This window comes from Stenella coeruleoalba (genome assembly GCF_951394435.1).
Source record: "Stenella coeruleoalba genome assembly, chromosome: 15".
NCBI lineage: Eukaryota > Metazoa > Chordata > Mammalia > Artiodactyla > Delphinidae > Stenella > Stenella coeruleoalba.
This window is the reverse complement of record NC_137161.1, coordinates 1549617-1564871: the sequence shown is the minus strand read 5'-3', so window position 1 is coordinate 1564871 and position 15255 is coordinate 1549617. Positions and strand designations below refer to the sequence as shown.

Below are 15255 nucleotides of genomic sequence, written 5' to 3'. Positions count from 1 at the left end.
GAGGACAGGTCAGAGGCTCCAGTGGGTCCAGCAACTTGACTAAGGTCGGCCTTCAGCCTTTCCGGCTGGCCTTTCTGCCCTGGCAGCCTCAGCAGAGGGGTGCGATGGCTGAGCGCTACAGAGTTTCAAAGAGAGGCTTCAGCTCCAACTTGCCAGACTGGGAGCTGTGAGGGCAGGGCTGAAGCGCTCACTCAGGGCCCCCTCGCTTGCCATGCACAGCCACTGCCACTTGCCAAGTGGTCACTGTGTGACGGACAGCTTCCCCAGCCCTTCAGGCCAAGCTCACAACTTCGGGTGAGGCCGGCCCTTGTGTTGTTCCCATTTTACAGATGAGGAGCCTGAGGCTGGGGGGGGAGCCACACAGCTAAGGAGAAGGCCTTTGACCCCAGGCCACCAGCTCCTGTGCGGCTCCTTTAGGTGGTAATAAATGACCCCTCCCTCAGGGATCCACGCAGCTGCCCCTCCTCAAGGGCCTGGGCCAGGCAGCACAGGTGGGCAACAGGGCGCCTCTCCCCAACAGGGAGATGGCTTGGAGCCTGGGCTGATTAACTGCGGAATCCCAGCTGAGCATCTGGGGTGGGGGGGGGGGGCCAGGGCTGGCCAGGCCCTCTGAGCAGCTTTGGAGACCCCCCCCAAGCGCCTCTCCTCCACCTGTCCCCTTTGATGTCACCCAGAAGCGCTAAGGGCCCGTGCTGGGGTCTCAGGTCGCCCCGCTCACCCCAGCCAGATCCTGGTCTGGCTTTGGGGCTTCACAGGCCTCAGTTTCCCCACCTGAAACGTGGGCTTGAGACCTCCTGCTCAGCTGTACAGGGCGTTGAGGAGATCATGGGTCCAGGAACCGGCGGGAGGTGACATTTCTGTCCCGGATGGCTCTGCTGCACCAGGGCCCCCTCGTACTCCTCCCTCCCTGGGGGGTGGGGTGGGGCAGGCGGCAGGGAAGGGGCCCCAGCTGAGGCTCCCTCATTCATCACCCACCCCATCACTCTACTCTCCAACTACCTCCTCCCTCCCCCAGCCTCTCCTACCGGAAAGGTGGCAGCAAGTCCCCGGAGGCTGAGGCTCAGGTTACAACAGCCTTGGGGCCCCCAGACTCTCCCTCAGGTTTGGCAGGGGTGGGAGGATGGGCCTAGCACGGGGTGGCAGGGAGCCTCTGGGGCAGACCCTATCGCCCCAGGCAGAGCGGCAGCCGGTCTGTGTTCCCATCCTCAGTTAAAAGTCCCTCCGTTTGTCCCCCTCCCACCTTGAGGGTCCCACCGACTCCCCAGACCCGCGGGAGCGAGAGCTCTGTCTGGCCCCTCCCGCCCCATCCCCGTCCCATCCCGTCGCCAGCAGGTTCCAGCCTGTCCCGGGGGAAGGCGGAGTGGTCCGCCCCCATCCCACAGGCAGCCGGCCGGGGAGGCCAAGTCCCGCCCTCGCCGGGATCCCAGGACTTGGGGCCGCCGGGGACCAGGCACCAGCCCCTCCCCTCCGGCCAGCCGCCGCCGCCGAACTCGAGCGGTGCCGGCCGCGCCCGGGTCCGCTGCGTGCCGCCTTCCCTGGGACACGCGCACTTCTCTGGCTGAGCCCGAAGGGCCGAGTTGGGGTCCCTTCCGTCCGCCGAAAGGCGGAAACGGGGCGTAGGGACGGGCGGCGGGGGCCGCGGTCCGTACCTGGCTTCTCCGCGGCCCCTGGGGCTCCTCGCCGAGTCGGGCTGGAGTTCCGGAGTCCGAGCCCGGTGCGTGCCCCGCGCCGGCGTCCCCGCCACCCCGGCCTGGCCCGCCCGCCCCGCGGCCCGCGCTCACCTGGATGGTCTGGTTGGGGTCCCCGCCGGCCACGGGGCCCCCCACCAACTTGCAGTAGAGGTCCTCGGTGGGGCGCGGGGCGCCGCGCGTCGGGGCCTCCTCGCCGCAGGTGGCGGAGGCGGCGATGCGGACGCCCTCCGCCAGGTTGAAGTAGGGCGGGTGCAGGCTGAAGCCGCTGCCCGCTGCCTCCCGCGCCCGCACCGCGCCCAGCAGCGCCAGCCCGGCCAGCAGCAGCGGCGCGGGGCCCCGGGAACCGCGGGGCCGCGCGCCCGGCTTCGCCATCTTCCAGCTCCGGGGACCGCGAGCGAGGCTGGAGCCTGGCGGGTCTGCAGCGCGGCGCCCGGCCCGGCTCGACTCGGCTCGCTCCGCCCGCGGACGTCAGGCCCCGCCCCGGCCCGCCTGGGCGCCCGAGCCCCGCGCCCCGGGGAGGGGGCGGGGGAGGCCGGGGGGAGGGGCTGCCGGCCGCCTTAACCCTTGGGACCCCGGTCCGGCCGGCCTCTCGGAAGGGACACCTGCTGGCCCCGGGCCGGGCCGTGGGAACGCGACGCCGCGGCGGCCCCCGGGGCGTGGCTCCCGGTCCCAAGCGGCCCCCTCGCGCCCTCGGGCACCCAGGCCCCGGGCGCGCCGGCCCGCTCTTCCCCGTCCAGCGGCTCCGCTCTTTGTTTCCCTAACTTCGGGCACCTCTCGGCGGCCGAGCGCCCCCGGCGGCCCCGGGTCAGGTGCCGCGGCCGGGAGTCAGGCACGCTCGCTCCGGGTCCAGCCCCGGCATCTGCCCCATCCACGGCCCGGCCCGGCCCCACCCGCAACCCCAGAACCGGCAGAGCGACCCGAGCGACCGCGGCCTGGGAGTCCGATCGCTGGGGTTCCCCCGGGATTGAGGGGGTGAACTCCGGAGCGCAGCGCTGCCTCTCCCCGGCCTGTTTTTGGTTTTTCACCCCTCATACTGGCCCCCATATCTGCCCCATCCAGCAGGTGTGTGGGAAGGTGCTCTCCGTCAGCTGTGAGTGGCGGTAGTAGCGAGGGAATCTGATCTGCCGAGGGACAGGGAGACCCTGATTAGGGACTCCATGCCTTTCTGGGGGGGCCATGTCAGATTCCATCCCACCCGACCCCCGGCTACCCAGGGTTTGGCTCAAAAATACTCTAAAATAGGGAGGTGTATCAGGAGGGACTGGCCCCATGGGGCCCCTGCAGTGAAGGGAGGATGCCCAGGGCTCCGCCGGTGCCAGGAAGGCTGCCTGTGAAGGAGGACATCTATTGAGCACCTGCGGGGGCTGGGGCTGCAGGGCCAGGTGGGCGCTAACCCTTGTGCCTGGGGATTCCCTGCTTTGGGGCACTGTGGACCCCACTATCTCTGTCTGCCAGTGGAACCCTCCTGCTCAGGGCAGGCACTCAAGGACGCTGGGGAAATGGGGTTGGACGTAGAGGCCTGACTCAGGATTGTGTCCCAGCTGATTCTGCGTTTGGGTGGCTTCGGCCACTGGGTCTCCTCCCCTCCAGCTCCTGGCCCAGATCGGCCTCAAGGGAAGCCCTGATGGGGCAGCTCCCCCCGGGTCTATGAGCCAGGCCAGCTGGGTGTCTGTCCCACTTGAGACCCCCTGGACAGTCCTGGGGGGCCGAGTAAATGTGTGGATGGCAGCCAGCTGGTCCTGGTGGGAGCTCTGCCCCAGCAGCTGTTCCCGGAAGGTTGCGCCACTAGCCACATCTTCCTGGCTGTCCCCTGGCCTCCTGCGAATCTGACTCCCAAGGGGCTGGACTGCCGCTTCTCTAGGAGTTGAGAAACAGGCAGCGGGATGACCCTCCCTCTTCTCTCCCCTCTCACCTCCCCTCTCCCCTCTCCTCTCCCCCTACTCCCAGGAAATTCCGTAACTCCACCTGGGGGAGGGGGAGGAGAGGTGGTTCCCCGCCGGAGAGGCTCTGGGTGGGGGAGGGGCTGGCCTAGATGGTGGGGGAGGGGCGACAGGCCATGCTGGAATTCTGAGTCCCCCACGCAGACGGGCCAGCTCACCAGCTAATTTATGATCCCGTGGGAGGAGCAGCCGGAGAGCCGCCTCTGGGCAGTAGCAGGGTTTCCAGATGGGGGATTTGACCTGACCCCGCCCCACCCTCCCTACTGCCCAGAGGTCCCCTGTCACGCACATCACAGCAGAGCACTTTGGCCCCCGGCACCCCCTTGACAGCTGGGGACCTGTCAGCCTGGGGACTGGGGCTGGCAACCTCCCACCCTCCACCGCCCCAGGTCGGCTTCCCAACCCCCATGGAGGGACCAGCGGTTAGAGGTGAGGGGTGGGAGCCCTCTGAGCCTCCTAGGGGCCAGTCATCCGCCATCCAAGAGCAGGCGGGAGGGAGGGGCCGCCGCCCGAGAATGCGCCCAGCACGGGGAGGGTTAATCCTGGCCGAGCTGCTTCCAGGCAGACAGCTGCCCCAGAGCAACTGGTGGCCCGGGCCTGGGGGGAGGGGGTGGGTGAAGTGGGCAGAGGAGAATGTGGTGAAAGGGGCTGGGCGAGGTGCCCACTCTGCCCACACCTGGTGCCAGCTTATGCGTCCCAGCTGGGGCAGGAGTGGGCGGCATGGAGGATGGAGGTGTTATTCCAGTCGGGCTACACACTGACCTCTTGGCCGGTGGTGGTTCTAGGGGAAGGTCGTCAGCGGGGCTGGGGGCGGGAGACCCATTTCCCGCCTCACATTTCCAGCCAGTCATTTCCAAATGGCCTAGCGAGTGCATCTCCCATCTTGCTCTGACTCCTGGGCCGCCCAGCTGCCTCTCCTACTTATGAATTCGGAAACTGGGGGTCAGTCAAGAGCGTGTGGTTAGCAAGGGAGAGGGAGTTGGACTGGCATTCATTTTCTCCTCTCGCACGTGTTGGGCCCCTTTTGGGTATGGGGCCCTGAGGTAGTGCCCCCCACCCCCCAAGCAGGCTGCCCTGCCCCAGCCTCTGTCCTAAATCCAGGAGAGAGATGGTCAGTCCTGGGAGGTGGGAGGTGGGTAGTGGGTGGGGGTCAGCTCATGGGGGAGGGCCGTGGAGGCAGCCTGACCGCCTCTGTCCTACTAGGCTCTGGACATGCCCCGAGGGCAGACCCCAGACCCAGAGCCCCTCCCCACCCAGCCCCAGGGTAACAGAAGCCCTGGGACCCGGGGGAGGTCGGGCACAGGTGGCAGCCTGAGTGGGGAACAGGTGCTCCTGGACCTAGGTAGGGGGTCTGGCCAATTCCCCCTGAGCCCAGGGGTATGGCCTCTGCCATGTGGCCTGGGCCAGGGGAGCCTGCCCTCAGGACAGTGGCCCTCACCTGAGCCACTGCCCCGACTCCTACGGCATCCCCAGGAGCCCCTGCTCAGCCCCATCTGTGGGGCAGCTGTGGGGACCAGCAGGCCAGGCCATGGGCACACCTGCCTCAGCCCGAGCCGCAACTGTAACCTCTCGGGGAGCAGCTGCGTGGGGCGCCCCTCACTGCACTCAAGCCTCGTCATCGCGTCACAATCATAACCGATGGCTTGCCTGACCGCCTGTTCCGGAGCCCCCTCTCTTGGGAGAAGCTGCACTGTGGAAGTGGGTCCGCGCAGGCGCGTGGGAGGAAGAAGCCCCGAGCTCTCTGCTCGTGACTGGGAGGGTTTGTCTCGGCAGGAAGAGGTTTCAGGAGAGGCTAGGCTGTGGTTTGGAATATCTGAGGCCGCGTTTCCCTCCCCCAGGGCTGCTCTGATACCTTCCAGGGAGCCCAGCTGGTGAGAACATGTCCCCCATCCGTCCATCCACAGGGCAGGCAGCAAGGCTGATGCTGGGGGCCCTGGCAGCCCGGGTCCAGCCCAGTCCTGCGGAGGGGAGGACGCAGCCCTGCTGGGCGCCCTGAGGACTCACAGCTGAGAGGAGGGCTCGTTAGAAGGTTGTAGACCCAGCTGGTCTGGGGCCGGGAGGGTTCCGGGGCCTCCGGGCCATGGCTCAGCCCAGAACTCTCCCCTGGCCTTGGGCTGGCGTGGTCCCCTGGAAGGGCTGGAGGCCAGAGGGCAGAGGACAGGCCTCGATGAGCTGAACGCGCACCAGAAGGCTGGGGCCAGGCTGGAGCCCCAGCATTCCCGGCGGAGGAGGGCCTGGGGCCAGGCCCCTTGATGCTCCTGAAGGAGCAGCGTCTCCCCGCTGCCTGTGGCCCCAGCTGGGCCACCTCTGGGCCCTTCCAGGCCTCTAGGGCATGAGCTCTGGGGAAGCTTGGAGGCCACCAGGTTTTGCGTTGACCCCAACGAGGAGCGGACGGCTTTGACCCCATGCTGCCCAGCCAAGGGCCCCCCTCTGGGAACCTTCTGAGCCTGGAGCTCCGGAGGGTCCACCTCTGCCTGCTGTGTGCCCAGCTCATAGGCCAGCCCCCAGGGTGCCCACTGCAGGCCTGAGCCTCGGGTGTCCTGATGGGGGGGCTTTATACTGGAGGGGGCACAGACAGGCTTAGGTGTGCCCAGTGCCACGAGACGCAGGCTGGCCAGCCCCCCGGGTCCTGGGCTCTCCACGGAGGTTCCCCAAAGCTCCTGTCTCCCACTCAGCTCACCTCCTTCCCAACTGGTGTCCTAGGCAGGCAGGCCTGGCCCTATAGAAAGCACAGGAACCCAGGATGCTCAGACATGTGGGGCTTCATGACTCCCCATGGGGTGGTCAGCATGCTGTCCATGAGCAGAGAGCCCTGACCGGCCAGGAGCCCAGAGTCCAGCTCCCGCTGAGTGTAGGGGAAGCCCCGCCCCGCTGACATGGGGACGCCAGGTTTTGCGAAGTACACCACAAGCTGGAAGGAATCCGGCCGGTCACCTTGTGGGCTGGAACCCTTGCAGTAAGAGCTACGGGTGCTGGGTGGCTGCTGGGGCTGGGCGCTGGCTGGTACACGTGCCTCACCCCATCTCCTCCCAGGCCAAACTGGCTTCTGCTTGTTTTAGGGTAACAGCCAGGCGCCTCACCGCAGCTCCCTGGGCCCTGTGGGGCCTCTCAACTACACCCCGCCTGTCTGGCCAGTTAGCAGAGCCTCCAGCCTTCCCTCCCCCTCTATCTCATGGGGACTTTGGCCTTATTCCCTCTGCGCAGGACACAACAGAGCCCCTGCCCCTTTGTTTGACCACCTGGGCCTCTAGGCACCGCCCCAGAGAGCCATCAGGTATGCGCCTGGCCTGCTTTCTCAGGTGCGTTCATTTTATTAAATCCAATCCCACCTGTGTCCTGCCTTTCCCTAGCCCCAGGCCTGGTGAAGAGGAGGTGCCCAGAGAGTGCCCACTGCTCGAGGGAATGGCCTCTGGGGTTCACCCCCCGCAGGTCCATCCAGGCTGTGAAGGGCCCTGTGACTTTGGGAGGCGTTTGGAGGAAACCTCGGGTTCCCAGGAGAAGCCTCCCCGGCTGTGCCCCAGGGCCCCTTCCCAGCCCAGGGTCTGTGAGCTGGAAGGAGAGGCAGCGCCTGCTGGGGAAGGGGGTGTAGGGAGGGGCTGCCAACTGTGATGCGCCCAGGTGTCTGCATCCCTGCAAGACATCACTCCCCTCCCTGGCTCACCGGGCACCCCCAACCCGGCCCTGGGCTTGAGGGGCAAATCTCAGCAGCACATCTCAGGCCCCAGCCTCAGCGGAGGGGGTGGACCGGGGAGGGGGCCCTAGGAACCCCCGGGGAGGGGGCCTGGGACCTCCCTGGAGATCCAACCATCTCCAGAGAGCGAAGGGAGGGGATGGTTCAGTAGTGAGGTTGCTCTTAGGACCCCAGACCCAGGCACCTCCCTTGAGGAAGGGCACCATCAGGGCACCTGCCAGCACCTTGCTGGGGTGTGAAATTGGGGGTCCGGGCTTCCTGATCGCGGATGTGTGGTGGGGAGCACGTGGGGTGACCCTGGAAGACGGTAACGACATTGCATCAACCACGGCATCCTCCACGTGGGACTGCAGCGCGCACATCGGACACCCATGGGGCCAACATTTCTGCAGTGTCATTTTTTTATCCTACTTGACCTTTGGCCCCTAGTACTCCCCCACCCCCATGCTCACCACCTCCCTGCTCTGTACTCCGGACTGGGCAGCCCTGAGGGGGAAACAGGTGAGGGGCGGGGGGGGGGGGTGCCCAGCACAGAGGGAGGGGTGGCACCTGCGGGCCTGGGTCGCCCCTGCCCTCCTCCTTCACAGGACCCATCTCCAGCAGGCCCCTTCCCCTGCCTCGGTCCCTGGGGCCTGGCCAAATGGTTCCCGCGGGGTGAGAGCTCTGCAGCTTCTCCAAGAGGTACCCACAGACAGCCTTATATGGCCAGGAGGACTCACTGCCCAGGCGGAATCTGATCCCACGGGAAGGGCAGGGGTGCGGGGCGGTGCCCCGGGCCAGAGCAGGCCCACACGGGGAGTGGCTGGAATGGCCGCAGCCCCCTGGGCCCGCAGTCCCCTAAAGGGAGCCACGTCAGTCCGAGCCCCTCGCCAGCTCTGGGGCATCTGGTTGGGGGCCCCCATGATGAATCATGGGGGCTTGCCGCCCCGGCAAGAGCCATGAGATTCGAGGGCAGCCTGCCCTGCCCAGCACCACCCAAACCGCACCAGGTACGGCCCTCTCCCTGCCTGTGGGGCTTAAGGCCAGCAGCCCCTGCTCTGCCCTTGACCAGCCAGGCCACTGGCCCTCAGCAAGTGGCCTCCTCCTCCCGGGCGGCCCCCCGCCACCCAGAGCAGCACCGGGGTCCCCGTGCCACACCCGGGCCCCGCTGGGACTCAGCCCCCCGCCTTGACTCCGCTCCCCAGCCCTCTTCCTCTCCCTCCAGCACCCCTACCTTTCTCTCTTCTGACTTTCTCCTCTGGGCTTCTCATTCTCTGGTTACCCTCTCTCTGGCTCTGTCCCTCTGTCTCCCTACCTCTGTCTGTCTGTCTGGGTCTCTCGGTGTCTCTGTCTCTCTTCCTGCCATCTGCTGCCCTAGATCTGCTGAGCTCCGCTACTCTGGGCAGCCCTAGGGCACCCCTCCTCCGTGTCTCCTGGGGCCTTTGGAGAAGGATTTGCAGCAGCAGTGGTGGCAGAGCCACTGCCTGCCTGCCAGGCCCGTGTGCCCACCTGGGAAGCTCTGGCCGCGGGGTCCCAGTGGCCCTTGCAGGCTGGGCTGGGGAGTGGGCGGCTGGGGGTGACACAGCTCTCCTGGGCTTCCGAGTTGCCACGCGGCCCTGGGACACGGCAGGTGGAGGTGGAGTCTACCTCGTCCAGGGGGCACCACAGTCCACTGCCTGCACGTCGGGGCTGCGGCCCGGGGAGGCCCCAGGCCACGGGCAGAGGGGGACAAGGGCCCACATGGCGCTGGGTGCAGCCACTCCTCAGGCCAGCGTGGGAGGGCAGGGACTCTTGTCACCCGGCTGTTCAGGTGAGCAGAGGAGGCGGGGTGGGCCCAGATGACCCTCTGTGCCTCCCCCGAGCCAAAGGCCCGAGGACAGCGTGGGGGCCCCTGGCCCGTGGCACGTGTGCGCATCTTACCGGCAGGCTCTCGGGGAAACTGAGGCTCGGGTGGTGCTGTGGCCCAGGAAGGGTGAGGCAACAGGGTGAGGAGTTGACAGCTGTCTGTCTGTCCAGGATGTGCTCCAACGGGATGCGGCAGAAGGGCAAGGGCTGCCAGGCCGCCAGGGCCGGGTTGCAGCAGGAGGCCTGGGGCAGCACCTGCCCTGTCCGTCCTCTGTGGTCCAGACTGGCACATCCCCTGGGCTGGCAGGAGCCTGCGACATCTTCCCCAGCGCTGAGCGGGAGGGGGTGAGCTGGGGCCCTGGGGAGCCCTGGCCTGGACGCTGCCCGGGGGTTGAGAGCCACCCACTCTGGGGCCCCCAGCTGTGACAAGGGGTCGCTCCTCTCCCCGTCACCTCAGGTGGCCTGTGTGCCTCTGCTGGAGACTCTCCAGGGCCCCCGCCCCCGCCCCTGCAGCTTCCAAGGCCGTCAAGCTGCCTCTCGCCCCCTTGTTGCCCCCAGCGTTCCAGCCTCACTGGCCTCCTTACAAAGTCCAAGTGCCCCCTCGCATCACAGGACCTTTGCACGACCCATACCTTCCACCAGGAATCTTCTCCCACCCAGCTCTGGGCCACCCTACGGAGCCCAGCTCCGGGCGTACATTCTTCCTTCCTTCATTCAATGACTATTTAATATTTTTATTTATTTCATTTCATTATCTTATTATTTATTTTATGTCCTGAGCCCCGTGCCGAGCAGGTGCTGGGCAGTTGTGACTGGATGCTGGGACACCTGCGCCCCATGGCCTTCACACTGGCCTGGAGGCCCCGGAGGGGGGAGGGCCGGCTGACAGGGAGAGGGCTCAGCGCCCAGGGCCCTGCTTCTCTCGTGCGGCCTGAGGGCCACAGCGCAGAGTGAAAACATCAGACAGTAACAAGTGCGGGCCGGGATGAAGGAAGTCGGGTCCCCTACGCTGCCGGCGGGGACGCAGATGGTGCGCCTGTGGACCTAGTGTGGTGCTTCCTGAGAGGAAACGCGGCGTCCCCCCGGGGGTCCACACCCCTACTTCTGGGGGTGCATCCACAGCGATCCCGTGCACAACGTCTGTGGCGGCGCTTCCCATAGCAGCCCAGATGCCCACCAGTGGGCGAGCGGGAGTGAGCTGCTCCACACCCGCCGCAGCTCGGAGCCTGGCAGGCGGACTCTTTGAAGAAGCCGCTGGAACCGGGAGCCGGCAGTTCGGGGTGCGCCTGGGCCACAAGGCTCGCTGAGCGGGCAGAGCGCAGCCGAGGCGGGAGCGGGTGACGGCAGGTGGTGATGGCCGAGGCAGCGCTGCCTCTGGGCGCCGGACCGCTCCCATCACACAGCCAGCTCGTCCCGTGCTTCCCGTGAGCGCCGGGGAGGCGCAGGCCCGTGTTTAGGGCTGCGGGGAGCCCTAGACACTCAACCCTAAACGGGAGACTGACTCACCCTGTCTCCCCCGAGCGTCCACGGGGCCCTGGGTCACACGCAGCTCAGCCCGCAGGCTCGTGCCTCGGGGCCTGACCGCGAAACCCGCCAAGTACTGGGGCTCCCCCAAGGCCACCAGTGCTTCAGATGCAAGTGACACCCAACCACCTCCGTCTCCTGTCACCCCAGTTTCATAAAAGGAGGACTTGAGAGTATGGAAAGGTGGGGCCGCGGAGGGACCACCGGTTGGGCCCCGTCCTGCCCGCCCAGGGCTCCGTTCTGCGGTCCCCTCCAGGACCCCCGCTGGGGGCTCCCCCTGCCGGTGTGGAGAGGTAGGGACGGTGGGTGGGCTCAGCTCCAGGCCTCTGTTTGCCTCAAGTTTCAACATTTACAAAACATTGGTCCTCAGCTCTCCTGGGGAGATATTTCCTAGAGGAATGTAAACACGGGAGATTGGGAAGGCTCGTGCTGGGCTCCGCAGCGGTAGGGTCTCCTGAGAGCACAGTCTCCTTCTCGGAGGGGCTCTGTGGCTGGGTTCCCCCCCCCCGGGGGTGGTAGTGAGGGAGGTGAAGCCTGGGAGTTGAGAGTCACCCCCTCCCTGGGAGCCCGGTCTCCTGTTGCCTCCGTGCTCCATCCAGGGCTTGCTGCGTGATCTCAGGTCAGAGGCGCAACCTCTCTGGGCCCCTGAGCCGATGGGGCTGATCGTGTTCTCCTGCCTGGCTTTGGCCCCAGTCCCTCAGCACCACCATGTCTCTGTGCCACACACCCAGTGGGGCTTTAGGGAGCTGCCGCTTCTGGTGCCCTGCGCTGGCACTGGGCGGGCGCCTGATCTGATGCTCACAAAAGCCCATTTTACAGACGGGAGACTGGGGATCAGAGGGGCTATGTGGACGCTGCCTGTCACCAGCGCTGTGACCCCGAGACACTGTGCGACCCAGCCAGCTGGTCAGGGGTCAGGAGGCTGCCGGGTTGGTCAGTCCTGACCTTATCTGCAAGGTTGCTCAGTCCCCGTCCCGAGGGCTTGCTCCTGGCTGGACATGTGCCCACACGCTCTGTAGCAACAGCTGACCCCAGGCATCGTCAGTGAGGCCGCAGCCCCGGGAAGCCGAGCGGGGCAGAGCCTGCCAGGAGGCTGTCTGGGCCCTGCAGGAGGCTGGCACAGGCCGCCCTCAGGGCCTCGGGTATCTCCACCGGAATGCACCGAGCACCCCCCCCTGCCCACCCAGGGGGAGGAATGTGGCTGAGGCTACGGGAGCAGGGAGCCTGGGGGCGGGTGGCGTGGTAAGAGGCCTCCCTCCACCTTCTGGAATCCTCCGCCTGCCTCTCCCCGCCCCCACTGCAGAGCGAGCCTCTGGGCCTCCTCTCCGCAGGCTGCAGGGGCTCTGGGGTGACCAGTGTGAAGGGGTGGCACCTCCCAGGGCTGGTCCCTGCGTGACAGCGTCCCTTCCTCAGAGAGGCCTTCCCTGACCACCTGACCTACGGCCCCCTCATTTGGGCCGTTGCCCTTCAGAGCCCTAGACCATGCCCCATTGGCATCCTGGGCCGGACGCCTCCCTGCAGGGCCCTCCTGGGCACCGTGGGGTGTTCAGCAGCATCCCGGTCTCTACCCACTAGCGGCCAGTAGCACCCTCCCCTCCCCCAGGCAGGGCAGTCAGCCGGACAGTCAGTATGTCCTGGGGGGACCGTCCTGGGATGAGACCCACTGCCCCAGACCTTCCTGAGATGAGACATGAATTGTCCTCTTCCCCAGGCCAGGAGCTCCCCGAGGACATGGGTCACCTGTCCTGAACGCTGCAGGGCCCGTGCCTGCCCGGGGGCCCAGGACAGCGTCCCGGCCCGCACGGCCACCTGCTTGAGGTCACAGCAGGTCGGGGGGGCGGCGCCTCCTGGCTGGGCCCTGCAGGACGTCCTGGGGCCTCAGAGTCCCAGAGAGCCTGTGGAGCTGGGCAGGGAGCAGAGAAGCTGCCCAGAGCCCAGAGGAGCTGTGGGGCCGGGCTGTGCCGGACAAGCCCGGGCCGCGCCCGCTCACGCGGGGCAGGAGTCTGGATTCCGTCACTCTCCACCTGGGTTTTCCAGGCCCAGCAAACCTCTGTCCCTGGGCATGTTTCTGCAGCAGCTGACATGCTTGGCTGCCTGGTGCTCAGAGGCTGGGCTGGGCCCCACAGGCAGCCCTGTCCACCCGGGCCCCCTGCTGGGTGTCCCCAAGGCAGAGCAGGGAGGTGAAGGACCTCCAAACCGCCACTTCTGAGTGCTCCGTGCCTGAAAGCCCACCATTAACCCTCCTTAGGGCTCAGCTTGGGCGGGGGGGCGGGGCGGGGGGGTCCTCTCTGCCGGCACAAGGGCCCATCCTGGCTGCGCTGCGTCCCACCCCTCCACCCCCAGAGCCCGAGGCTGGGTTCAAGCCCTGCCCTGCATCCTAACTCCGTGAATGGGGGGAGCCACTTCCTCTCCCTTGGCCTCAGTTTCCTGCGCTGTACATGCTGCCGGTTCCTCCCAGGGCAGGAAGAGCCGGTCCAAGGTCACCTCCCAGACAGACAGACAGATAGACCGCAGTAGCCGTTTCCACTGAAGAGCACAGCAGTAAAGGGGTGGGTGGAAGAGTGGTCTTTCCCTCCCGAGGTCTGTGCCCGCCCGCAGGTGTACAAGGCCCCCAGCTGCCCGGTCCTGTTGAATGCTCCCCTCCACCCATGGGGGAAGGGAGAACAGCTTCGACCTTCTGATGGGGCAGCTGAGGCTGAGAAAGGAGATGGGGGACTTCCCTGGCGGTCCAGTGGTTAAGATTTCACCTTCCAATGCAAGGGGTGCAGGTTCGATCCCTGGTCAGGGAGCTAAGATCCCACATGTCTAATGGCCAAAAACCAAAACATAAAACAGAAGCAATATTGTAACAAATTCAATAAAGACTTTAAAAATGGTCCACATCAAAAAATCTTTAAAAAAAAAAAAAAAAAGGAGAGGGGCCGGGGCCGGGGGGTCGGCACTAGAAAACAGGCCTGCCCAGTTCCCAGGTCTCAGCCTTAATCACTGTGCTGCCCCTTCAGGATGGCGGGGCCCAGGACAGAGGTCAGCCTGGAGCCAGACCCCGGTGTCCGCCCCCGGCAGCCCTGGCCCGGGGGGTAAAGGTGGGCCTTGCTGCCTGCTCTCTGCAGCCTGCTTGCTTTGAACCTGAAACTCCACCGGCTTGGCTGGAACGTCGTGGCCTGTGGCCAGCATGCTGAGCCCGCAGCATGTCCACGAGGATGAGCCAGCTGGACGCTGTGTGCGTGCCTGGGGCGGAAGTGCCTCCTTTCCTGTCCTTGGCTCAGTCCTTGTAGCCCGGCCCCACCGGAGGGATGGGGCCAGAAGATGGACGTTCTTGGGTGTCTCTGACCTCAGAGTCCTCTCCGCTGGGTGTCAGCCGGGGTCTGGGAGCCCGGCCCGGCCCCCCACTCCGCCTCCAGAGTGCCTGCGCCTGTAACTGGGGAAGGGGCCCGCGAGGGCCTCCCAGGAGCCACCCAGACCTGCCCCAATGCCAGCGCAGTCAGCAGCACGGCCTGCCTGCCTGGGGGAACATGGATGTAAAAACCCAGGGGGAAAACAAAAACAAAAACAGGGGCTTCCCTGGTGGCGCAGCGGTTGAGAGTCCGCCTGCCGATGCAGGGGACACGGGTTCGTGCCCCGGTCCGGGAAGATCCCACATGCCGTGGAGCGGCTGGGCCCGTGAGCCATGGCCGCTGAGCCTGCGCATCCGGAGCCTGTGCTCCGCAACGGGAGAGGCCCCAACAGTGAGAGGCCCGCGAACCGCAAGAAACAAAAACAAAAACAAAAAACCCAGGGGGTGGAAGCTCAGGGTTTGTGTTCCCTACCACGTGTAGTATACCTCAATGAAAAAATCTCATATGGTAAAATAAATAGAATGACAAAAGAAAGTAAAACAGAAGAGAACGTGACACTGGCCAGACACTCTCAGGCTCCCCCAGGCTCTGACAGCCTGCGAGTAACGATGCCCAAGGCCCCACAGCCCAGGTCACCGAGGCTGGGCCCACGTGCTGGGGCTGCACGCCAGCTGGGACCTCCCTTGAGCCTCACGGAGACTGGGGAGGGCCGGCATCTGCCTATCTCCCTGAGGCCAGAGGATGGTCTGGAATCACGGCTGGGGGCGGTGGCACCGGGACCTGCTGGGTGGGAGCCCCTCTGAGGCAGGAACTCTGTCGTGAGCTGGGCCTTCTCCTGAGAGAAGAGGGCAGGCAGGAAGGGCCAGTGGTCACAGCTCCTGGCCGGGTCTGCACAGGGAGAAGCCTGTCCCTTGGCCCTGAGCTGCAGCTCACTCTGGCCCGCGCCCAGGCCCGGAAGGAGGGTTTCCTGGTTTTGGGGCTGGTTCCCTTCTACACACAATACATTTCAGGCTGACCTGGCCCCACCCGGCCCAGAAGCAGCCACTCTGGGAGGAGGAGGGAGGCGCCCCAGGAAGGCTGCGAGCCTCGCTTACCTGTCTGTGAGGTGGGCCCCCAGGATGGTGCTGGGGGATGGGCAGCGGATGCCGCACACGGACACCATCCAACACCACTAGCCGCCGTCACCCAGCTGGGCGGCCTGAGTGAGGACCCGTGAGACACTGGGGTGGTGACAGTGCAGCTTCTGGAGT

At 66.2% G+C, this 15255-nt stretch overlaps 1 protein-coding gene across 1 annotated transcript in view; it reads right to left on the bottom strand.

Moving 5' to 3' along the window:
• The window catches only part of LAMA5 (laminin subunit alpha 5), a 52251-nt gene extending 49111 nt beyond the window's left edge, over positions 1-3140 (bottom strand). The window contains exon 1 of the mRNA XM_079946367.1: positions 1782-3140. Coding sequence (XP_079802493.1) covers positions 1782-2063 — 282 coding nt within the window. The 5' untranslated portion in view covers positions 2064-3140. The remainder of the gene's footprint in view (positions 1-1781) is intronic.
• Between the last annotated feature and the right edge of the window lie 12115 nt (positions 3141-15255).